General features: G+C 54.1%; 2 protein-coding genes across 5 annotated transcripts in view; one reads left to right on the top strand and one right to left on the bottom strand.

Moving 5' to 3' along the window:
• Positions 1–6,962, top strand: part of SHISA4 (shisa family member 4) — a 42,710-nt gene extending 35,748 nt beyond the window's left edge. Inside the window, exons 4-5 of the mRNA XM_034767768.1 lie at positions 3,565–3,744; positions 6,268–6,962. Coding sequence (XP_034623659.1) covers positions 3,565–3,744; positions 6,268–6,314 — 227 coding nt within the window. The 3' untranslated portion in view covers positions 6,315–6,962. The remainder of the gene's footprint in view (positions 1–3,564; positions 3,745–6,267) is intronic.
• Positions 6,963–13,756: 6,794 nt separating this feature from the next.
• The window catches only part of LOC117876045 (myb-related transcription factor, partner of profilin-like), a 17,624-nt gene continuing 6,945 nt past the window's right edge, over positions 13,757–24,435 (bottom strand). The window contains exons 2-3 of one of the 4 annotated variants that reach the window (XM_034767773.1): positions 21,268–21,767; positions 13,757–19,621 (exon numbers count right to left, since the gene is read on the bottom strand). In XM_034767773.1, coding sequence (XP_034623664.1) covers positions 19,592–19,621; positions 21,268–21,767 — 530 coding nt within the window. In that variant the 3' untranslated portion in view covers positions 13,757–19,591. Of the gene's footprint in view, positions 19,622–20,995; positions 21,768–24,435 lie in introns of those variants that run through there. The other 3 variants (XM_034767772.1, XM_034767771.1, XM_034767770.1) reach the window with 3 other exon arrangements.

Here is a 24,435-nt window from a genome sequence, read left to right on the forward strand (position 1 = left end):
CTGGAGTCACATGGGCCAGTCCCTGCATACTTTGCTGAGTTACAAGGCGTATCTGCCTTCTCTCAATGGGTCCATTGTATAGCTGATGGTCCTTAATGGGCCATCAAGCAGGTTAGGCAGAGCTAATCTCAGCTTGTCTGGGATGTCACCCAGCAGCATAGCATAAATTTGCCATACAGACAGTATAGAGCCAATATTCATAACTTTGACCACAAAACTGATACACACGTATAGACAGCATAATCATAACCAGTAAACCATAACCTTGTCCTAGACACCCCATTTGACCCCCTTTATACAAGATTTGGGTGCCACTACAGGACCTTGGTTGCAACAATGATCGATACGGTCCCAGTTTATGTCAATAACGTCACAATAGGAAAAATTGGTGGGGGCTGAGCACCCACCGGCAGCTCCCTGCCCCTCCCCCCACCGCACCAGCTCACCTCCGCTTCCCCTGAGCGGGCTGCGACGTCCTGCTTCTCTCCCCTCCCTCCTAGCACTTGCACCGCCATACAGCTGATTCGCGTAAGCCTGGGAGGGAGGGGGGAGGAGGAGGAATGCGGCGTGCTTGGGGAAGAGGGGGGGCCAAGGCAGGGATTTGGGGAGGGATCCAATGGGGCAGGGATGGGGCGGAGTTGGGGTAGGGCCAGGGCTGAGTTGGGGGCGGGGAGGGCATGAGCTCCTTCTGCCTGTGCGCCGGAGTGCAAAATATTGAGACAATTCGCGTCCCAACCAAACATGGGTCGGTATGCGGGACAAACAAGTATTGGGACAGTCCCGATAAAATCGGTACATCTGGTCACCCTAACCCCAGGCTCGGGGAGGCTAGCCCCCGATCCAGTCCAGCCCCCCCCCCCCCCCCCCTTCCCAAGGCCCCACCCCTCCTGCTAGAGGCCAGAACCCCTCTACGCCCTGCGTGGTTGCCAGCTACATCCCACAGTCCCAGGCCACCCACAGCCCCAGAGCGCCGGGTGGTTGGGCGGGCAGCACATGCCCCCTGCCCTCCAGCGTACCAGGCGGGTGGCAGGGCCCTCCTCCCCCAGCCCCAGAGCACTGGGCAGGAGGGCGGGCGGCGTGCCCCCCTTCCCTGCAGCCCCAGAGTTCCCTCCCTCCAGCCCCGGAGCACAGGCTGGCCCCCATTAGCCCCAGCATCAGTCTAGGGGCCCCAGCCACAGGTGGCAGAGCCCCCCCGCAGCACAGCACTGGGAAGCAAGAAGGGACCTGGGGGCGGAGCATGGGCGGGGTCACACAAGGCTGTTTGGGGAGGCTCAGCCTTCCCTGCCCTTCAGTACCTACTCCTGAGGGCATTCTGTGCCAAAAAATAAAAATTCTGCACACAGTATTTTAAAATTCTGCTAATTTTATTTGTCAAATAAATGTAGAGGCTCCAGCATGGTTTTGGGGACTACAGGCCACTGACCGCACAGAGGTGGGAGATCACTGTGCAGCTCCGGCCCCCCCGGGACATGAACTCAGCAGTGAGGCTGCACCCAATGCTGACACAGTGCAAGGGCCGAGCCTGCCCCAGAAACACCCCAGGGCCCTGTCCCTCCTTGTGGGCAGGCAGGCTCAGCAAGGCATAATCCAAGTGTGGAGGGGCTTAGAGTGGGGGGATCCAGGTGTGGAGTGAAAGAATTCTGTGTTGGGCAATCTGGGTGCGGGCAGCTCAGTGGAGGATCCAGCTGCAGAGGGGATCTGGATGCACAGGGGCTTGTTTGGGGGTGGTGGTTCTGGATGCAATGGTAATGAGACTCTGCACAGGGGTGAAGGTGGTTGGAGCTCAGCAGCGTGGGTCTGGGTATGGGGGGGATAGAGCTTGGCAGGGGGTTCTGGGTATGGGGTGCTCAGTGAGGGGTCCACATGCGGGGGAAGTGGGTCTCATTGGGATGGAGATCCAGGTGCAGCTGGTTGGGGCTTGGTGGGGTGGGGATCCGGGTGAGGGTGGCTCATTGGGGTGGTTCAGGTGCAGGAGGAGTGGGGCTCATCGTGGGGCTTCTGAGTGTGCGGGAGTGAGGCTTGACGGGAGGGTCTGGGCATGAGGGGGGCTAGATGCATGGGGGCAGATGGGGGTGCAGCTCCCTGTACAGGGATCCCTCCCTGTGCAACTCAGAAGCGATGGGTGCAGGAAGCAGGCGGGGGGGGGGGGAGTTTGTAGTTTCCTGCAGCCAGGGGAGAAATCTGGGGGTGGGTTTGACCCTGCCCCAGATGCCATGCAGGGAAACAGGAAGTCCCATCCTCCCCATCCCAGCTGGGACTAGCAGCTGAGCCCAGCACAGGTTAGGAGCCACCAGCCCGGTCTTCCCCAGTCCTGCCTCCTGCCCTACTGTGACTTACCTCTCTGCTGACTGCCCTGGGCACCTGAAACACTCCTTGGGAAGGTTGCATGACTACTCTTGTGGCTTCCCTCTGCTTCCCCATCAGAAAGTCATTTTTCTGCGGGGAAGCAAAGAAATCTGCAGGGGACATAAATTCTGTGCATGCGCATTAGCACAGAATTCCCCCAGGAGTAAATACCCGCCGCCCATGAATGGGCCCTGGAGACTAAGTGACCCTCTCCTACCCCCATGACTCAATGGAGGGACATTCGCAGGGGGTGGGGGTGCCTACTGTGCTCCTTCTGTAATTGTTTTGTGACTCTATCTCTGGGGCTGCCAGCCCAGCACTACTCCCTGCACTGTGGTCACTGTAAAATGTTGGGCTGGAAGGAGGAACTATCTCTACTCTTTGCAGATAGTGAGTTTTAGGGGGTGTACATGGTCCCTGTAGCATCTGAAGCAGGTTCCTGGGGCTCTCAGCAGAGAGGTTCACTCAGGATGTGGGTGTCCAGCCCAGCAGAGCTTGGGATGTCACGGGGCCCCACTGCTCAGGGTAGAGCACGTCCTTTTGAAAGCCCCATGGGAGGTTTGGAGCAGTCACCTCCTCCGTTGGACACCTGGCCTTTGCAGCTCACTTAAATGTTTTGCTGGCCGATCTGGTGGTGAAGCTTGAGTCTGTGGTGCTTGCTAAGGGAGGGTCCAGTCCAGGCAGGAAGCTAGGGCTCTCGGGCCTGGGGATGATGGCAATTTCCCACCCTGGGCATTCTAGCCCCAGTGCACTATGCCGTTTTAGTGCGCTATGGAGCTGCAGGCGTGGAATCATATAATCATAGAATATCAGGGTTGGAAGGGACCACAGGAGGTCATCTAGTCCAACTCCCTGCTCAAAGCAGGACCAATCCCCAGACATATTTTTGCCCCAAAATGGAATGGTCCACAGGAGCTTGAGTGTCTCAGGGAGCTGTTTGATGCAGAGTCTCTTACAATGGGGGTGTCTGGGGTGGCCTGGTGGGATCTCTCTGTGGTGGACTCTTGGGGTGGGGGTCTGTTGGAAGTTTGTCAGAGAGCCTGCAGTATTTCGGAGGCTCTGAGGTGCTTTGGGGGCTGGCTTGGAGAAAGCCTGCTGGAGGCGTCTCAAAAGGGGATGGGGAGGGGGTATTCGCTGCAGAGTGCCCCTGCTTTGTAGCAGGAGAGTGGCACTGCACACTCTGGGACTTGAAGCGCAAACCTTGTCTTTGTCACGCAGGCCAGGAGATCCCGTTGTCCAGCTACCCAGCTCAGCCACCATTCACTTACCCTGTGGATCCCAAAGCAGGACCTGCACCCCCACAGCCAGGCTATGCCCCCATGGCCATGTATCCGCCCACTGCCCCAGCTGCACAGTATCCGATGTACCCAGCAGGGCCCCCGCTGTACAACCCAGCAGGTAAGAGCAGCAGGAACCACAACACTGCTTGAAGCGCTCTTCTTTACAGAGTTGCGTCCCTCCAAAACTAGGAGCCCTGGGATCTCCTCTGACACTAATCGTTTAGGGGACAATCTGTATCCTCTGCCCTGAGATTCAGTACTCACAGCCATATTCTCAGAAGGGTTCAGCACCCAGCAGGTTCCATAGGGAGTGGGGGTTCATTGTTCTCGGTCGGGAGGGGAGGGGTTGTTTGTATTCATTGAGATGGAATAAAGGGTCCCAAAGTGTCAAAGGTGTTAACATGACCCTGTCACCATCCAACTTTAACCAGTGTTTACCAAGGTCCAGGGTTTGGTACATAGAGACCTCAGCCTGCTCAGTCCCACACACCAACCCACCATTACACATCTTTTAACACTTCAGTAAAGAGACAGAACAGAAAGGAAACCTGTGAAAGGCTTGTGTTGTAACAGCCTCTCTCATTCCCTGTCCCTTTAGCTGGAGAGTCTTGAAAGAAAAAAGCCCATGTCTGACTCTGACAGTCTTTTAGATGGTATGAGAGTGGGTAATAACCATCTATTTGGGTTAAAGAGAAGTTACTGGGCTGGAGCTGTTGTTGCTGCTGCTGTTAAAGTCTGATCCCGCATCCTAGCAGACGAACCAAGACAAACACAGAGAAGCAGGAAAAGAACAGAACAGGAGAGCTTTTGTCTCTGGGGTCACTTGCTACGACAGTGCTGGAAAACCCCAGGCCCAGCACATGCTCTGATCAGCCACTCTGGCTACTTCTACATGAACACTGCAATTACACATCTGTGGATGGCCTGTGCCAGCTAACGCGGGCTCGTGAGCCTTGGGTTAAGGGGCCGTTTAATTGTGGCGTAGACATTCAGGCTTAGGCTGCAGTCCGAGCCCTGGGACCCTCCCACCTCGCAGGGTCCTAGAGCCAGGGTTCCAGCCTGAGCCCGAATGTCTGTACTGCAGTTACAACCCCTCAGCCTGAGCCCCTTGAGCCTGAGCCAGTACTGATGTCATCAGGCCCCCTCCCCAGCCTGGTCTGGTCAGGACATTTCTCATGGTTAGGCAGGAGAAGATCTGGGATCCGGGGTGGCAGCTGTGACAGTGAAGCTTGCTCCTTCCCCATCTCCTCTTTTTCAGTCCGCCAGTGTTGCAGAAGGCAGATTCCCCTGAAAATCCCTTTTTGAGGACCCCAAAAGGGGTGATGGGTGGAATAGCTCAGCCCCTCAGTATTTTATTTATGGATTTAGCCTGGTTTCCAACATACCAATTGTAGTTAATTGATTTTCCAGTCACACCCTTGTTTACCTGGCATGTTCTTAACACAGTCCTTTTATATTGGAAGCCCCTTTTGTTTGGATTAATTCTGTCTTCGGTCTCGCCGCTGCATCTTTTCCCATCAGCATTTGTTGTTATCAGTTCTTGGGACAGTTTATGAGCCTTCACTCATGTTTTACAGCTCAGCTTACAATTAGGGTAAATGTATAGGCGCAGTTATCACAACAGAAAGGACGGGAATCTCCATTGTCCTCCATTTGGAGAGGGCAGGGGAGGGAGTCTGTGTGGTTCCCCACAGTGCAGAGGACAGTCTGCATTGTTCTCCACGCGGGGAGGGTAGGGGAGGGCAGTCTGCATAGATCCCGATGTGGGGAGGAGTGATCTGCGTAGTTCCCAATGTGGGGAGGGCGGGGGGTGGTGGTGGTCTGTGTTATTCCCCATGGCACTTGCGTGCTTTGGAAAGCCTTGCCCCATGTGCCCGTGCTCTCGCCAGAGGCTCTCTGCACACTCTTCCCCACTCCTGCTCCCTGGGGCCTGAATTCACACCGCAGCCTGTGAGCTCCACTCGCCCAGGGCTGTGCTGGAGTCCCACTCTTCAGAGCTCATCTGCTTACCCTTGTGTGGAGGCAGCAGCCCCAGGGGGCTTGTCTGTGGGTACCTGATGGCACCAGGTCCATCCCTAGCGAAGGCAAGGCCCTGGCATGTGTTCCCTGGCTAGTTAAATGGTGGTGTGGGCACTCTCCAGCCGAGCACACTCTAGGCTAGTATAGATAGGCCCTTGGTGATAGCATGAAGCTTGCAAAATGACCCTGTGGCTGCGGAGAGGGTGGGATTTTGGGTATGGGGCAGGAGAATGGTCCCCTGACCCTGATCTCCTCCACAGAGAGCAGGTGGCAAGGCCTCCACTCAGTGCCGGAGGGAGAGTGCACTGGGGGCTGGCTTGTAGAACAGTGACAGCCTGTGTGTTCAATGGGCATTCCCTGCAACAGACCCAGAATTGATGGCCCTTGTATACTGAGGAGAGCTGGGCTAGAAGAGCCCAGGCCTTAAGCCCCATAATGCCAGAGCTTGCCCTCAGCTGGCCATAGCAGTAGGTCCCTGAGTGTATTGGCTGGGTGTGCTGCAGCCTCACCCACTCGAGTTATCCCAAAACCCCCAGGGCTGGGGCATGTGGGAGCCGTCTCATCCTGGCACTCGCTGCACTTGGTTCTGCTGAATGACGCTCTCCATCTCTTTCCTCCACAGCACCCCCGCCCTATCTCCCACCACAGCCTACCTACCCTGGAGCCTGAGGAGACCCCAGAGAGACTGCAAAGTCAGCGCCTTGTGCCCTGGACTGTGAGCTTATGAGCCCCTGCTGCGGGCTTCTCTGCTGCATTGTGACTCCTGTGAACCTCAGACACCCCGTGCCTGGTCCCAGACTAGCCATTGCCACCTTCTCAGCAAAGCGGTGCAGTACGCCCCCTGCCCTCTCCTGCCTGTTTCACTGAGGGACCATGCCAATTAGGGTCCCCCTGTGGTCCCCTGAGTATGACAAGTGGGTCCCCCCAGGGTGGGCCAAATGGGGTCCCCCTGCAGTCCCTTGGGCATGATAAGTGGGTCTCTCCAGGGCCTACTGAATGGGGTACCCCCACAGTCACCAGGGCATGCCAAGTGGGGTACCCCAGGATGTGCCAAGTGGGGTACTCCTGCAGTCCCTGGGCCATTTCTGAGTGTCACAGCTCTGTCTGGCTTTAGTGAGGGAGGCTGAGTTCTGAGGGACCAAAACACACAACATGAGCACAAAGGAAGCTCTTGTGCAGCCAGACACTGGCTCCTTTGTGGGATGAGTTCCCTCTGCTGAAGCCGCCTCTGCGAAGGCTCCACCTGAGCTCAGCGCTCACAGACACCGGGATCTCAATAGCCCAATTGTGAGGGGGAGCAGTGCCCTGTTGGTGTGACCATGGTGTGACCATGGGCCCCTTGTCCTCCTGGCAGAGGCCAGCCCTTCCAAAGGGGCAGATTAGCCTGAGAACGATTGCCATGGAACCAAGGTCTGGGGGGCTCCTAGGCAGCACCTCCTGTGGCATGGTGCAATTTCTCCAAACCTAGCATGAGAGCCCTGTCCATTTGCAGCTGCAGCAGGACAGGTGCAAGCCGCAGGCACCGGGGCAGGGCAGGGTGCCACTTGGCAGGCACCCACAGTCCTGTTGCTCAGTGGGGCCTGATACGGCTCATTGTTCCCAGTGGGCTCCCTCCCGAAGGAGAAACCTCACATTAGGAGCTGCCATTGCAGCCTGCATGGGGCCGGGCATAGCACACTAACAGCGGATGGCCCCGCATTGCACTTGGGTGTCCAGGATCACTTGCCAAGCCCAGTGGGGCTCCTCTCATGGCCCCTGGATGGCAGGAGGCTCCTGCTTCCATCCGGCATCTGGCCAGCATCATGCAGCTCAGCCCCACAAAGCAAGTGTGACCATTGCTCTTGCAGGTGAGCTGCAGCCCCCATGCTATTGCATTCTCTGTTCACTGGCCAAGGGGGTCCCCGCTAGCACCATGCTGCCCCCAGGGAGCAGTGGCAAGGTTAGGGGTTCACTGGGTCCAGGTGGCTCATGGGAGTAGCGGCAGGGGAGCTTACACTCATGCTTCACAGGAGTCCCCCAGAGCTGGAGTGCGAATTTCCCTGGAGAAACACCATCTCCCCACCCCTGATCAGTGCCATCCTTCCTGACCCTCAGGCTAGAGATCCCATCCCCACTCCATGTATACGGCAGGGCAGAGGGAAACTCTCCGCCTCCTCCCCTGCAGGCCGGGTTGGCTTCCCAGCCTGTCTCTTCCTCTCCTCCTTTCCCTGCTCTACAAGTGGATAAACCTGTGACTGACCATTCCCCAGGCGCATTGGGGTCCCTGGAAATGGGTAACAGAGATCAGTTCTCACCTTGTCTGTAGTGCCAGGGCACTGACTGTGGTCCCTGCCCAGCTGGCCAGAGTCATTTGGGGTCATTGCTCCTCCTAGTTCACTTCAGTACAGTATTTGAGACTGTTTACTGCCCTTTCCCTGGGGGAGACAGGAGGGCCTCTAGGACAGTTGGGCAGCCTGGGACCATGGCCAGGTCACTGGGAGACTAGGTGCGCAAGATTTGATCACTGGTCCAGCCTGTCCTGCCCTAGCTCCTGCTCTGTTAAGTCAGACCTGCTGGCCCCTCTGGCCTGTGCCCTGCCACCTCAGACTCAGCCTATCTAGGCTGCTGGCACACCTCTGCCAACAGCTGGTATTTGGTGCTTCAAAGGAAAGCCACCTGGCCAATTGTGCAATACTGCCCTGGGGATTTCCCCTCCCTGATGCCTGCACTGAAGCCCAGATTATGCTTTTCCCCAAGAAGCAGGAGTAAGGCTTGGAGGCAGGATGTGAGCTGCCTCATCACTCTATGTGTGGTGGCCTCCTGCTCCAGCCATGCACCCGCCTCCTGCTGCCCAGTGCCGTGCAGCAGCCACTGCTGCGCTGTCATAGCTGGAATGACAAGTGTGTCCATCAGTGTGCACTAAAAACCTGATTAAACCTGTGCATAGGTAAATGCCTTCTGTGTTCTGGGACTTGAAGAGTGCAGGATGACGCCTGGCGGGGGCAGGGACCATATTCAGCCTGGCTTTGGGTACCATCAAACATCCCAGCCACTGAGCAAGGAGCAGGGACAGACCCTTGGCCTTCAGGGCCCTCTGGCTGAGGGGAGGAGGCTGCACTATGCGGTGTGACAACAGCTTAGCTAGAAGGGTGAGTTTCCTTTACATAGTCCGTGACAACAAGCCCCCAGGGGGACATAGTCAGTGTCTCTGCCCTCAGCTGCTCAGGAGGCAAATCCCAGCATGAGCATCCCGAGGAGGCAGAGTGCTCCTACACCTGCCTCCCTGTGCACAGGGCGTCACCCAGGGCCAAGGGGGGGGGGGAGTCAGTATAAATTACCGGGGCCTGGTGGTCTGGAAGGGGGTCTGGGGCCCGGCTTCCCCCCCTCTTGTTGGCCCTGTTTAGCTGGTCCGCCCTTGCTGGGGTGGCCCGAAAAATTTTTTTCACCGGGGCCCGAACCCGCACTCGGCGGCCCTGGCATCACCCCAGCGGGGCTAGGCATGGCACATCAGGGAGTCACCTCTCTTGGGCTCTCCTGTGGTGTAAGTGTGTGTGAGGGTACTGTCAGGCTCTGGCAGTCAGCCAAGCTCCTGTCCTGCTGTCCCTGGGACTCCGAGCTGGGCAGGAAAGCCTCTTTCCTCCTCCCAAAGCAATGGGGCTGATTCGGGTTGATTCAAACACTTCAGGTTAGTCATCTCAGGGAGCCCATTGTCTTCTTAACACAGTCACCTTGGGGGGCATAGCAGGATCCCACTGATGCGAGATCGCATAGTGTGGTGGACAGGACACCATAGCACACGAGGGTTCTATTTCCAGCTCTGCCATTGCCTTGTTGTATGACCTTGAGCAAATCTGTATGCCTCTGTTTCCCCATCCCCATTTGTCTTGTCTGTTGAGACTGTAAGCTCTTTGGGGCAGGCCCTGCCACTCACTATAAGAATACAAGAAAGGCCATACTGGGTCAGACCAACGGTTCATCTAGCCCAGTATCCTGTCTTCTGACAGTAGCCAATGCCAGGTGCCCCAGAGGAAATGACCAGAACAGGTAATCATCAAGTGATCCATCCTCTGTCGCCCATTCCCTGATTCTGGCAAACAGAGGCCAGGGACACCATTCCTGCCCATCCTGGCTAATAGCCATTGATGGATCTATCCTCCATGAACTGTGAACCATGTGTCTGTGCAGCACCTGGCACTCTGCAGGGCTCCAGGGGCTACTGACAGATAATAACCCTAGTAGTCACTTATGTGAAAGCAACAAAACCACTTCATACTGAATTTAGCAGATGTGTGTGGGGCTGATACCTGTCTGCCATGTGCCCCCGTTTATCACACACTCCCAGATGCCAGAGGCAGCAGCATCGAGCTGGCGGTATGTGTGTCTGCACAACTACCCTCTGGGGGATGGGCTTACATCTGCACCACTGCCCCCTGCTTGGATAGGACTGACTTGCTCAAGACGCATCCCCCGCAGTTGGATGAAATGTAGGCTAGCAGTGACTGCATGTTGTCTGACCTCCTGCATATAACGTGGACCATCGAATTTCACCCAGTAAATCCTGCAGTGAGACTTTAACTTGTGGAAGAGGTAGCAGCAGTTCCTCAACTGCACTGATTCTTAAAGATTTTTGTGAAGTGAATGAATGCCATATGGAGCTCACATCCCAGTTAGGGAGCCATTGAGCTAGAGAAGTTCTGTTAGACCAGTGGTTCTCAAACTTTTCTTCTGGTGACCCCTTTCACCTAGCAAGCCTTTGAGTGTGACCCCCCCTTATAAATTAAAAACACTTTTAAAATATATTTAACACCATTATAAATGCTGGAGACAGAGCAGGGTTTGGGGTGGAGGCTGACAGCTCATGACCCCCCATGTAATAACCTTGTGACCCCCTGAGGGGTCCCAACCCCCAGTTTGAGAACCCCTGTGTTAGAAAGATACCCACACTTGATTTAAAAACACCAAGTGAGGAGAATCCACCACAGCTCTAGGTGAGTTGTTCCAAAGATTAATTGCTCTCACTGGTAAAACGTGTGCCTCCTTTACAGCTTCACCTTCCAGCCACTGGCTCTTGGGTCTTTATGTGCTGGGTTGACCAGCCCTCCAGTGTCAGAAATCTCCCCATGTTGGCATTTACAGAAAGCAATCAAGTCACCTCTTAAACTTCTCTTCAGTAAACTAAATAGATAGAGCTCTAACTGTGATGCAGGTTTTCCAGACCTGGAATCGTCCTTGGAGCTCTTTGCTGATCCCTTTCCAATGTTTCAACATCCTTTTTGAAGGGTGAATGCAGTAAGGTCTCCCCAGCACTGTACTGAGATACACCTTCGCTCTCCTGCTCAGTATGCCCATGGACAAATCCCACAGTCATGTGATTCCTTTTAGTCACAGCATTGCTCTGGTGGGTCTGGGTGCTCATGGTCTGCTGATTTCCACCATGACCCTTAAGCCCTTTGCATTTGTCTAACTTCAGCTTCCAGACACTTAATCTTGTATTGCTTTTGCCTGCTATATTAAAGAGCCCTCTATCATCAGAAATTTACAGCCCGTGTTGGTTCTTATCGACTGGGATCAACAAAGCCATAGATAGGTGTCTAGGCTCCCTATGCAATAAATGGGGAGAGCTAGGTGCTTTATGGTATGTCTACACTGCAGTTAGACACCCCGGGCTGGCCCCTACCAGCTACTTCAGGCTTACTGGGCTGGGCTAAGGGGCTGTGTAATTGCGGAGCAGATGTTCTGGGACCCCCACCTCGCAGGGTCCTGGAGCCTGGGCCCCAGCCCAAGCCCAAATGCCTACATCACAATGAAACAGCCCCTTTGCCTGAGGCAGCTGGCAGGGGCCAGCTGCGAGTGTCTAACTGTAGTGTAGACATACCCGTAGAATGCCATGCTCACAAGCCAGCACACTGGCCACCTATGCTAGCTCCCAGGCGATCTGAGGAGAAGGGGTGTGCTAAGCCCTGCCCCCTCTGGGAGTTTGGCATCTGAGTCCAGGCTGCAGGGAAGCACGTAGCTGTGCCAGCAGTTCTCAGCTAGGAACCAAGGGCGCCAGAACAGGGGGCCAGGGCAAGTGACCGGGGGGATGGGGTGGAGAGGAGTGAGCGGTGGGCAGGGCCTCGGGGGGAAGAGGTGGAATGATGGCAGGAAGAGGCAGAGTGGGTGTGGGGTCTTGGGTGTGAGAGCCAGAGTAGGGGCGGGAAAAGGCAGAGTGGGGGTGGAGCCTTGGGGGAAGAGGCCAAACAGGAGCGGGGCCTCAGGGCAAAGCACGAGTGGACCATGGATGCGGGGCCACGGTCCAGCCACCAGTGGCTCCCCAGTTCTAGGGAGCTTCCAGTGCTCCTGCCAGGAACCCTCTGCTGGAGCCAGGCATTTCTTGTGGGAATGTGCCAAGTGCCTGCCTCACACCGGAGGAGGAGGCGGCCATCTTAGAACTTTTAGACCAGTGGCTGTAGAAGTCACCTGAGAGGTGTGGGAACTCCCCATTCAAATCCCTTCTCCTTAGGTGGAGGGAGGGAGGCAATTGACCTTGGGTTTCCCACATCCCAGATGAGTGCTCTGATCACTGGACTAACAGTGATCAGCACCACCACCTACTGCCAGCTTTTGAATGGGGCCCAATCCATTAGGTGGTCTCTGAGCACGCCTCCCTGATCAGGCCCCACAGAAGAGTTAGGTGGAGAAGCAGCTGTCTTCCCGTGGGTCATGGATAGCACCGGGCCTTAGACGGGAGACAGACATCCAGATGCTTAGCCTTAGGCCTGGTCTACACTACAGTTAGGTTGACATAAGACAACTTTATGTCAACCTAATTATGGCAGTGTACACATTACAGCCTTGCTCCCACCAATGTAAGTGCCCTACTACACCGACATAATGGCATATGGCTTATGTTGGTGTAGTTAGGGCAACACAGTGTCCATGTAGACACTGCGTTACATCAGCTGTTGGCTGTCATTGCCAGTTTCATGGCTCTATGCTGGAGCCGTGAAATTGACAAGAAAGCCCAAGCCAGTGATGGGCTCCAGCTACCCCCCCATCCCAGCTCCCCTCTCCCAGCCAGGCTGCTGCCCATGCTCCCTGCTGGGAACCCAGCCCCCGAGCTCCCAGCCAGGCTGCTGCCTACTACCCCAGCTCCTTGCTCAGGGAGCCAAGAAGCCTGGGTGGCTGCCCCCAGTGGGTGGCTGAGAAGCCCAGGTGACTGCCCCCTGTTCCCTGTGAAATCCTGGTGGGGAGCTGTGTGGAGCTGAGAGCCATGGCTCTCAACCCCCCCCACTGCCCCTCTTCAGTCGGGGGAAGCGCTTCTGGTGAGCATATGCACCACTGACAGAAGGAGGGTAGTGTGGAAATCAGCCACTGCAGTAATTACGTAGGTCGATTAAAGTTTGTAAACATGCCCTGAGGTAGCAGTGCACATGCCCACAGGCAGAAACATAGGTGCCCAGGGAACACTTACCCTGCAAATGTAGGTGCCAAGTTAGTTTAGGTGCCTGTAGGGTTAGGTGGCAGCTGAGTGGGGGTTTTGTAGATCACAGTGGCATCTAAAACTGGGGTTTAGGGCCCAAATACAGAAGGGTATTTAGGCTTCAAACTTCCATTGAAATCAAATACCTTTGTGGATCTGGGCTCTCTTCACTTTCTCTTGGCTAAGTTAAATAGAGTGAACTCCTGGAGTCTCACCGTGAGGCAAGTTTTCCATACCTTTAAAAAGATGAACCAGATAACCTGTGTAATTAGAAGCCTATTAGCCTGAGATTGATCCTGGGTAAAATAATTGTTGATATGGGACTCCATCAGTAAAGATAGAAATATTGGAGCCATACAGTTCTATAGAAAATAGGTCTTGTCAAATGAACTTGATATCATTGTTTGACAAGTTAGTCTGATCGCTAAGGTAATTGGATGGCCTATACTTATAGCTCTGTAAGGCATATGTCTTAGTACCACACAACAGTCAGCAGCATTCAAAATCAATATGGCCCATACTTAATAGATTCAAAAAGTGGCTACTGAGAAATCTCACAGTCCAGTGATTGTTAATGGGGAATCAGCAATTAGTGGGATCCCACAGCCTTTGGGTCTCAGCCCAATGCTAGTCAATATTTGTATCTATGATCTGAAAGAAAATACCGAAATCACTGCAGATAAATTTTATAGAAGACACATTAATGGAGAGGTAAATAGCAATGGAGCCACATCAGTTCTACAGAGCGAGGTGGATCACATGATCAGCTGGGCTCATTTGAACAACATATGATTTCATACAGACAAATGCAAGGCCTTAAATCTAGAAACAGGGAAACGGTATCCTGGAATGCAGTGATTCTGGAAAGACCTTGGGATCCTGGGCCCAACTGACCATGAGCTCCCAGGCCCACGCTGTGGCTAAGAGAGGGTCACATGATTCTTGGCTGGATAAGCAGAGGAATGTAGAGTAGGAGCAGGGAATGGAATTTGGCATTGGTGAGAGCAGGACTGGATACTATGTCCACATTTCTAAAGGGATGTTGACAAATTGGAACGAGTTCAGAGTAGAGCTACAAGAATGATTTAAGGTCAGAAAACTTGCCTTACTGTGAGAGACAGAAGAGCAGACAGTCTATTTCCTGGACTGGAGAAAAGCTTAGGCGTTAACTTGATGGGCTATGAAGGAGCTCCCATGGCTTCACTCCTGCTGTGACCAGGCATTCCCTGTAGATGGCTGCTCACAGGCTGCTGTTAGGTAAGTCTCAGTTCAGTGTCCAGGGAACAGCTGGCCACAGCAAAAAGCTATTGGAGCTTACAGGCCTGGTGCAAAATCAGTCCCAGTTGGCACAGGCCCCCTTGCTGGCAGTCTCAGCAGAGTGAGGGGTAACGTTGCTGTGCCAGGTAAGAAGGGGGAGGCTTAGCATGTCTTGTGCAGTGCAGATTTGGGAGTTTCTAGCGCCTTTCAGCTGTGCCATCCAAGCTGTAAATCACCAAGACCACAATTTTGGGGAAGTTTAGATTTATGGATTCCAAGATGCATGGATCATTATGAGCATCTAGTCTGTAACACAGGCTAGAGAACGGCCCCAAAGAATTCCTAGAGAAGAGCTGTTAGAAAAACATCCCTTCTTGATGTAAACATTGTCAGTGATGGAGAAGCCACCATGCCCCTGCAGCAAACTGTTCCACTGGTTAATTATGCTGTTACAAATGTACACCTATTTCCACCCTGAATTTGTCTAGCTTAAACTTCCAGACACTGGATTGTTCTAGCCCTTCCTCTGCTAGATCAAAGAGCCCATTCATAAATAACTATGTATTTAGCAATTGTAATCAAGTCACCCCTTATGCTCATTGTTAAACTAAATAGATTGAGCTCCTTGAATCTATCAAGTTTGCTGGTCTGTGCTATGCAGGAAGTCAGACTAGATGATCACAGTGGCCCCTTCTGACATTGGAATCTAGGAAGTAGGCCACTGAGTTAGTGGGGGTGGCTTCTGGGATGCTTGGGGCTTGTGCAGCAGGTTCCCTAGCTGCAAGCACCCACCAGGGCAGTTTCTGCCAGCACAAGGAAAGGGGAGAGCAGGAGGAAGAATAAACCCAGGCCCTGGCTTGGCCAGGCCTGTGGAGGAATAGCTCAGTGGTTTGAGCATTGGCCTGCTAAACCCAGGATTGTGAGTTCAATCCTTGAGGGGGCCATTTAGGGAACTGGGGTAAAAATCTGCCTGGGGATTAGTCCTGATTTGAGGTTAGACTAAATGACCTCCTGAGGTCCCTTCCAACCCTGATATTCTATGATGTGTCAGACAGGCCTGTGTGTGCCTCACGTCTCTTAGGTAGCCTACAGTCCCTTCCATGACAGCAGGGTCCAGGCCAGGATGTTAAGGGAACCTGCCTGGTGACCATAGGCAGCTGGGGCTGTAGTGTCAGGCTGAGAGCAAGAGTGAGTCCTGCGGCCTGTCTGTGACCTTGCACAAGAAGTCCCTTTATGTTCATTGCAGCCCAGCCCTGTCCACTGTGTTGGACAACCCAGCCTTGGAGTCTCCCAGGGGAGGAGGCAGGGGCCTTTGCTCTCCATTGCATCCAAAGACACCGCAGGGGCAGTGGAGCAGAATCCTGGTCCCGCCCAGGGCTTTGTGCTCCCTCCACTACTTGCTATTCCGTGTGTCCACCTGATAGCAGCACAGCCACATGTTACAGATTCCCTGCGGCTGTACCAAAGGATGGGAAGAGGGGATGGCACCAAATAGATGGGCATTGTGCCCCGAGAGAGCAGTGGTGCCCGGGGTTCTCCACTCCCAGCAGGTGAGCAAGTGGGCAAGGGTTGGACCCCAGAAGCAGACAGTGGGGGATTCTTGCTCACACCCAGGGCTGAATACAGGATCAAGACACAATCTGCTCCAATGATCAAGGCCCTTGACTCAGTCTTTGTCCTCTTATGACTCACTGTAGCAAATGGGAATGGTCTGTGAGCACTAATGGGGCAGGCTGCCCTATTGCACGGGGGAGGGGACTGGTCCATAGTCAGTCCCCCTGCACTAGCACTAACCCTAGCACCGACATGCAGAGAACTGTGCTGCCCCAGGCACATGGTGCAGCAGCCCAGAGTGCGCACTGGCCACCCACAACAGGAGTTTCATTCCCACAGCTCCAATGTTGCAAACGCAGGAATTGCAGAATTTGGGTGACCCCCCAGCTGCCAGCACAGCCACACACGCAGGGTGCCAGTGCTACAGGCATTGCCAGCACCTCCAGGACTGACAGGCAACTGGTCCCACTATCCAACAATTCCTCCATGGGCTTGCTGCGTTCTCAGAGCTGCTCGAGAAGGCTTGCCCATTACTGCTTTGCCCAAGTTACCAGCACCCTGCAGTACAAGAGCAGACTGCAGTGGGCCCAGCCAGGGGCTGTGTGTGGTGCAGGCCCAGTGCAGACATGCTACTGCACAGGAGACCCAGCTCCTTGGTCCCCAGCGCTCTCCACTCCCCACAGGTGGTGGAACCCATGAGTCCAGCTCAGCAGCTTGGCCCCAGCAGGGCTGGAAGGTGTCACCTTCTCTGGTTCCTGCTAGGGGCAGGAGGCCTGGGCCATGCCAAGTGCCAGCCCTGCAACCCCGTGTGAATTCCCGCTACCACAATAGAGCTAGTGAGGGACCCTGCCCGCTCCTGGCTGCCCTGGGCTTCTGGAAGGGCTGAAATGGGTACAGCTACCAGCTAGAAGCAGCCCTGGGGGGAAGGGGAGCCTGAGTCTTACAGCCCAGAGATTGGAGAAGGGGGCTCCATGCTGCCCCAGCCCTCAGGAGCAGGAGACGCTGCTCCCCCACCCCACTGCAGCTCCCAGCTGGAGCTAGGTTTGCCAACAGTCCCTTATTACAAGGGACACACCTGATTTTTTCATCTCTGTAGATGAAAACTTTCATCTCGGGAGTTGCTGATTGCTGCCCAAAGCAGCAAGCAATACCCCCAACTAATGCAGGTGAGTCCTGCTTAGTATTAATATGGGGAGGAGAGGTGGGGCAGGGGGGCTCAGAAAACAGTCCCTTAATTTTGAAATACAATGTTGGCATCCCTGCAGCTGGGGTGGGGGCAGCTCTGCGGGTCAGGGCCTGGTCAAACAGGGAGAGTTGAGGCCAGGGATGGAGCGCAGCGGTTGCAGGAGCCGAGCTGTTAGCAGTCCTCTGCCCAGCTCTCTGCCCTGCAGGGTCCCTGGTGGGTGCGAAAGGGGAGGTGTGGCTAAGTGGAGCAGCCCCAAGTGGGCCCCTGGGCTGGCACACCGCCCTTCAGGCTGCTCCCACTGCAGCCGTTTGCAGAGGATTCAGCTTTGAGCAGGAGCCCTGCTGCACAGTCAGCCGCCCACACAGGACTCCCTGCCAGCTTCCTGCCCCTTCAGCCCTGGTGGGCACAGTACTGCCCCATGCTCCCTGCAGGTGACCCAGCCACCCCAGGCAGTGGGGGATTGGACTAGGGAGGGGTCACCCCCCTTCCTCTAAAGGCTTCTTGGCACCAAGGCAACCAGCCCTAGCTCCTAGTTAGGGCTGATGGGGAAATTTTCCATCCAGTCTTTTCCCCAGATGGAAAATGGGGCTATTTTCTTTCCCTCACAAGGTTTCAGTTTTGTCAAAAAAGTGAAAAATTAAAAAAAAAAAAAAAAAAAAATTGGCCAAAAATTAAGTTTTCAGTGAAAGCTGAAAATGTTTGGTTTGCCAATGAAAATCAAAATTTTCCACTGGGGGCAAGGCCTGTTTTCCAACCACTATTCTCCTAACCCTCAATGAGCAAAAAATGGGCCAGTCAGGTCTTTGAAAAGCCCACTCTGCAGCTGGGGAAACTGAGGCACATAATTAAGCAACTTGGGTAAGGTCAGCCAGCAAGTCTCTGCCAGTGCCAGGAGTTTCTCCTAAGTCCATTGCCTTAATCACAAGACCATCCTCCCCCAACATCTCACCGTATGAGGGGTAGAAGCATTGACCGCGAAGAGGGGACAGTTCTGGCCCAAGACCCAAATTTTAACAGTATTTAGGGGCCTAATACACTGATGTGCCCAGCCCACAGCTCAGCCTCATCAACCCAGATGATCACAGGTATTTAGGCTCCTAACTTCCATTGATGTCAGTTGAAGTAGGAGCCTAGATACCTTTGTGATCTGGGTATAGTCCCATTACCTTAACCATTGCATTGTAACTCCAGCCAGTTCAGCACCATGCCTGTCAGCATAGCTACACCTAGTACTGGCACCTTCATTGCCAAAAGCATGTGGGTGAGTGACTGAGACTTGGTAGAGCTGGGTGCCACTGGCTGCTCTGGTACACGGTATTCTTGTCTGCACACTGGGGGGTGGGGTGATAGATACCTGCTTCTAGAGCAGCCAGCGGGGGCTTGGCTTCTAGAAAGGGTTGTGAAGGTCACAGAAATATTAGCAGCCAACAGAAAGTAACACTCCAACTCACAGCTTCCTGGCTCTCAGCCCAGAGCACCTCCTCTGGACTACAGGGGGTGTGTGTGGGGTCTCTCCCACTACACACAGTGCTGCCGCTTCAGGCAAGGAGTATGGCAGCTCAGTGAGCCACAGGATCACAAAACAAGCCCAAATCACTTACCAGTAGGGTTTTGGAACTACTCTTGGTACCAGACACTAGGTCTCAGAAGGATGCCCGTGTCAGCTGTTTCATGTTGATCCTACCTCCTGCTCAAAGTTGGCTGTGGACAAAACCCATTCTACAAAGGGGAAATATGACTGATTTGTTAAAAGGTCAGTTTTTAGGTGGCTCCATCTCACAATGTCTATTTTACCAAGAACAGGGCTTGGGGCAGATCTGTCCTGAATGGAAAAATACAGGTGAGTTTTGACAGTAGGAAGTAATTAAGAGCTTGTAAAACAATAGAATAGTGGGAAACATGAACATGTACAATTCCACTGGCTTAGATCCTATTGGGATGGAGGGGGTTGAAGGAATTAGCTAACAAACCTCTGACAATTACTGTCCAAGCGTCAGGAGACTGGAACAAGAAAATTCAGTAGCATGTTTCAAAATGGGAAGAAATGCAATCCAGTAAGTCTAAATTTCAGCCTTACCTAAGAAAAAGACATAAGCCACCAAGGATGTAGATCAACATTTTCACTCCTAATTATGTGGTATGATTGAACATGCAACACCTCTCAGTCTCCGTTGAAGCAGATGGCAGTTGCTGGTTCCCAGCCCCTCTGAAAGGGAAGGCTCTTATTGGGGTGCTCAATGGTAGGGTCCCACAGGGGAACATTTTTGCCAACTGACCCATGTTCAGAACAGGAGCAGGAGGAGTACAGACTGTTGGGGAAGATCTCAGATTGTAATGCAGCAAGTACAGAAATAGCTGCATTTAGTGGAGTGTCTGATAGGGTCCCCCAAAGATCTTATAAGCTGGTGAGTGAGCAAGAGCGTCCAACAGGGACTGAAGAAACTGAAGGTGTTGGGTTCTTCTCTATCACTTCCGCACTTCGCTGGGAGGTGGGAGGAAGCCCACTAATCAGCTAAAGATGACAGGAGCTGACAATGCCTGGGAAGACAGGGAAATATTACCAAGGGCCCTGGAAAGGCTGCAAACATAATAGCCAATGCCATTTCGCACAGCTTCTGAGCAGAAAGGAAGCAATAGCCTGCCCATGTGCAGGGCTCTGGGGCGCTGCCCCTGCAGTACATCCCTTTTCAGAGTGGGCAGCACAGTCCCAGAGGGGGAGAGGCAACAGGGAGGGAAGTCAGAGAAAAGCAACACAACAAAGGAGTTGGAGTGCTGCTTTGGGTTAGATTCTACCACCCCACCCCAGCCTGAGCGAGAGTACCCTACTCCCCTAGTCCCACTGAAGGCTCTGGAACTCTTCCTACGATAGGGATGAGTAGCTCCTGAGTGCGGGCAGCAGTGGGAAAGCACTTACCTGGTCCATGCTGGAAGAGCCCCACAAGGATTTACTGTCAGACCCCTCATGCAGGGGCCTTCCCACCTTTCTGGAGAAACAGCAGGGAAGGACTGGCCCTGCAGCTGTGCATGCTCTCTCCCTGCACTGTGGTGCTGCAGCCCTACTTAAAATCATAGAATATCAGGGTTGGAAGGGACCTCGGGATGTCATCTAGTCCAACCCCCTGCTCAAAGCAGGACCAATTCCCAACTAAATCATCCCAGTCAGGCTTTTGTCAAGCTTGGCCTTAAAAAGCTCTAAGGATGGAGATTCCACCACCTCCCTAGGTAACCCATTCCAGTGCTTCACCATCCTCCTAGTGAAAAAGTTTTTCCTAATATCCAACCTAAACCTCCCCCACTTCAGAACTCAGTGGGGCGCAGCGAGGACACAGGCCAGGCTGCTGCCGTGGAAAAGACTCTGCACTGGCCAGGCATGGCAGCCTAGGCTGTTCACCTCAGTGTGTGCAGCACTTCTTCACCTAGTGATGGGGTGTTCTGGCCCAGGAGGAATGGGATTTAGTGTGAACAGGCATGTTAGTGTCACCCTAAGAGACTGACCCTCCCCCAACAGTTCCCCCATCTCCCCTCAATAGTGCTACAGTTCCGGAAGCACCTGCTGAAATGGGTCACTCACGCAACCAACGGACACTGCTGAACATTTCTGGCTTCATGCCTTCCCGCCCAAGGATCCCCTCCTCCACCTTCCCTTTCCCCCAGCCCTAGTGACAGCCCAGTCTGAGAGGTGGCCACATCCCAGTTCCATGCAGAGCTCTGGGGACTTTTTCGGTGTCAATGTGACAGGGCAGGGCTGCAGCAGAGGAGACACAGGAGGGACAGGCAGCAGAAGCAGAGAGGGCAGCAAAAGCAGTTAAGTGTTTAGAAAGAAATGCCACGACCATGCCCCAGCTACTCTTACTGGCACGCAGCTCTCTGCACAGGCCCTGCCTGGAACAGATACTGACGGGGGAGCACATGGCCAGTTCAGAGTTTTATTCAAGTAGGGAAAGTGGGAGGGGAAGTGTGGGAGAACCATGTCCCCAACCCCAGATCTCTCTCCCCCTGGCTGAGGGGTGGTTCATGTTTCTGTTCCATGCAGCCCCTCAGCACTTCCCTCCCTGGGAGTGGGAGGTCCTGCCCACCCCCCCGATACCCGCTGCATGATGACCCGGCCTAGTGGCCCCTCACTGCTTAGGGGTCACTTGCTGTCGGAGGTAGAGATCGCGGATCTCACAGAGGCTGCTGCTCACACTGCTGAGGGCCTTGGCGATGATGCGCAGGATGGAGGCAGTTTCCCTGCGGCTTTCCGTGTACTCCCTGCGGAAGGCTCGCATCTCCTGCACCAGCTGCTCATTGGATTGGAGAATCCGCTTCTCCACGGGGCTAAGATGGCCACTCTCCAGCCCCCCCTCCTGCAGCGCCACAGTTACAGGGGTCATGCTCTCACTTGCATTACAATCATTCAGGTGCTCTGCCTCTTGGTCAAAGATAATACTCGTGAAATCTGTGCCCAGGGGCTCCTGCTGCCCTCCCAGCTCGCTGATGGCGAGTTCATTTTGCGAGGGATTCTGCGGGCTCTGGCTCCAGCCTTCACATGGATCGTCCGGCACATGGCCAGCACTCCTGAGGAGCCGCCTCTCTCCTCCCCGCGTCACTTGCTGATGGATGACCTCAGTGGAAGGCGTATGGAATGGTTCTGGCTTCACGTCCACTGGCTCCTCCTTTACTGGCTCCTCCTTCACACCTGCCCCTGGCAAAGAGGATAGATCAGATCAGACTGGAAAGAGAAAGTAGGCAGCAGGCCAGAACCAGGGTCACCAACAGAGGGCAGCTTCTGACCTGGACATTGGCCACCAGGGAAAATATCCGTGCTTTGGCTCTGGATAGTCAGGGTTACGTTTGAACCCCACCCCTACCAAAGCAAGACCAGAAAAACCCTCTGTCTCCCACTCTCCTCCAACAGGAGGGCCGGGGGTCAGCCACAGCACTGTCTTCCAGTCAGTTACCATTAAATAAGGGGGGTAGCCATGTTAGTCTGGATCTGTAAAAAGCGACAGAGTCCCGTAGCACCTTATATTTTCATTAAATAAGGGTTTCCAGTCCTCCCAGTTGCAGGGAGAGCCATGTCCCAGGCCTGCCCCCCTCTGCCAATTTCACCCCATGCCAGAACAGGCAGCATTGCACAGTGAAGCCATCTAGGCTACGCAGACGACGACATACATGTAGTGGATTTAATTTTTCCCCCCATTCCAATTTTAGTATCTAGTACATTAACTCCCTTGTGAAGCAGCTAGAGGTGCCACCCACTCCCTCCCATACCCAACACAAACCCCACAAAAGCTTGAGACATTTAACAGCAATGTCCTGGGTGGATCGAGAAAACTATTAATCCACAAAGAGATTAGCTGAGGATCGTATACAATTGGCTACCATGGGTGCAAGCCTACAGTAATGGAGATACCACAGAAGAGACTATTCCCCCTTCTCTCCCACTAGTAGCACTGGATGGTGGTTGTGGTGGGAAGGGGCACTTTGGTAAAGGGGTGGGTTGGTAAAGGGGTGGGTTAACGGTAGTAGTGGAAGGCTGGTACCCAAGGGGACAGAAGTAGACTGCACTGTGTGGCTTGTGGCAAGGGTAAGGTATGTGCTTGCAGGTGGAGGAGCAGGGAGTGGTACGTACTGTTTGTTAGGTGGCTTAATTTCATTTCCTTGCTTTTGTGTCAGGTACGTTGCGTGTGTAGCAACCTTAACTGCTTACCAGCAGAACTGTGGGTATGAATTTCCTAGCATTTTTTAAGTGGTGTTGTGGGAGTGGAGGATTACACACAAAGGGGGATGGAGGCAGTGGCGTAGCCAGGTGGAGGGAACAGGGGGAGTGATCCAAAAAAAGGCACCACCCACTGCGGCGCTTTCACTCACAGGGCGGTGCTTTTACTCACCTGGCAGCGCTCCCGATCTTCCGCGGCACCTTGGCAGCAGGACCTTCACTCGCTCTGTGGGTCTTTGGCAGCATTTCCTTCAGTGCTGCCGAAGACACCCGGAGCGACTGAGGGCCCGCCACCGAAGACCTGGAACGCCAGCGGGTGAGTAAAAATTAAAAAGGCGCCAAGATGCTCAGTGGGGGAGCGGCCACAGCCCCGCTTCCCCACAGCTACGCTACTGGATGGAGGAGAAACGAGAGCAGATGATACAGATGTTTGAAGTACAGCTGCTGAGAGAGAATACATTTTAAATCATTCAGCAGCTGCACATGAGCCCTTCTCAGCTGTAGGATAGAATCTGACAGGAAAAACGTCATGGAGTCAGTCAATCTAGTCTGCGTGCACTGTGCACGAGCTTTCAGTTATAACGTGAACAGCTAAAACTGTCCTTCCAACACACCTCCATATTCCATGCTGCACCAGCTGTACCCACGACCCACCCCTCTATATTTTGTGGAGCCAGACAGGGCTTATTGAAGAGACAGCATCAACAAAGTACCAAGGAAAAATTTCAACCAGAGCCCGAAAAAAAATTTCTCACTAAAATATTTTGAGAGAGAAAAACCCACCACAGCACGACGAAGAACATCCCGGTGGCGTGAAAGTGACTCCATGTGAGCTGTCACACCAATAGCCTGCCCACCTGCTTTTCCAGGAGAGGAAAAAAACCCTCACAAACCTACAACCCCAAAACAGGAACGTGGTCCCATTTTAGAATGTAACCTCAACAATGGAGCTTGACCTGAAAGCACCCTTTGAATGCCCTTCACAAGTGTCAGCTAATTAAGGCCCCATTCATGGAAGTCTTCACTAACATGGAGTCCTATGTGAAGCCCTCATCAAGTCAATGGGCTTATGCAGGATCTGTGCTAAAAGACTGCAGAGTGGCTGCCAAAGATCTTGGGGAGGTAGGGAGGTAGCTACACCATGTCACAGAAAGGCAGAGGGCAGAAAAGTTAAGTGATTTGCTAGGGTTACCATACGTCCGGTTTTTCCCGGACATGTCCGGCTTTTCGGCAATCAAACCCCCGTCCGGGGGGAATTGCCAAAAAGCCGAACATGTCTGGGAAAATGCCGGCTGGGCACTTCCCCTCCCGCGGCGGCTCTGCTCCTCCCCTGACTCTTCGGCTCTGTTTAAGAGCCGAGCTGCCCGAGCGCTATGGGCTTCAGGCAGCCCCCTTGCCTCCGGACCCCAGCCGCCGGCCAGGCACTTCCCCTCCCGGGCTCCGGAGGCATGGGGGCTGCCCGAAGCCGGTAGCACTCGGGCAGTTCGGCTCTTAAACAGAGCGAAGAGTCAGGGGAGGAGCAGAGCCTCCGGCCGCGGCAACTCTGCTCCTCTCCTGACTCTTCGACTCTGTTTAAGAGCCGAGCGCTACGGGCTTTGGGCAGCCCCCATACCTCCGGACCCTGTGCCGCCAGCCGGGCACTTCCCCTCCC

This window comes from Trachemys scripta, chromosome 4 (assembly GCF_013100865.1).
Source record: "Trachemys scripta elegans isolate TJP31775 chromosome 4, CAS_Tse_1.0, whole genome shotgun sequence".
Lineage (NCBI taxonomy): Eukaryota > Metazoa > Chordata > Testudines > Emydidae > Trachemys > Trachemys scripta.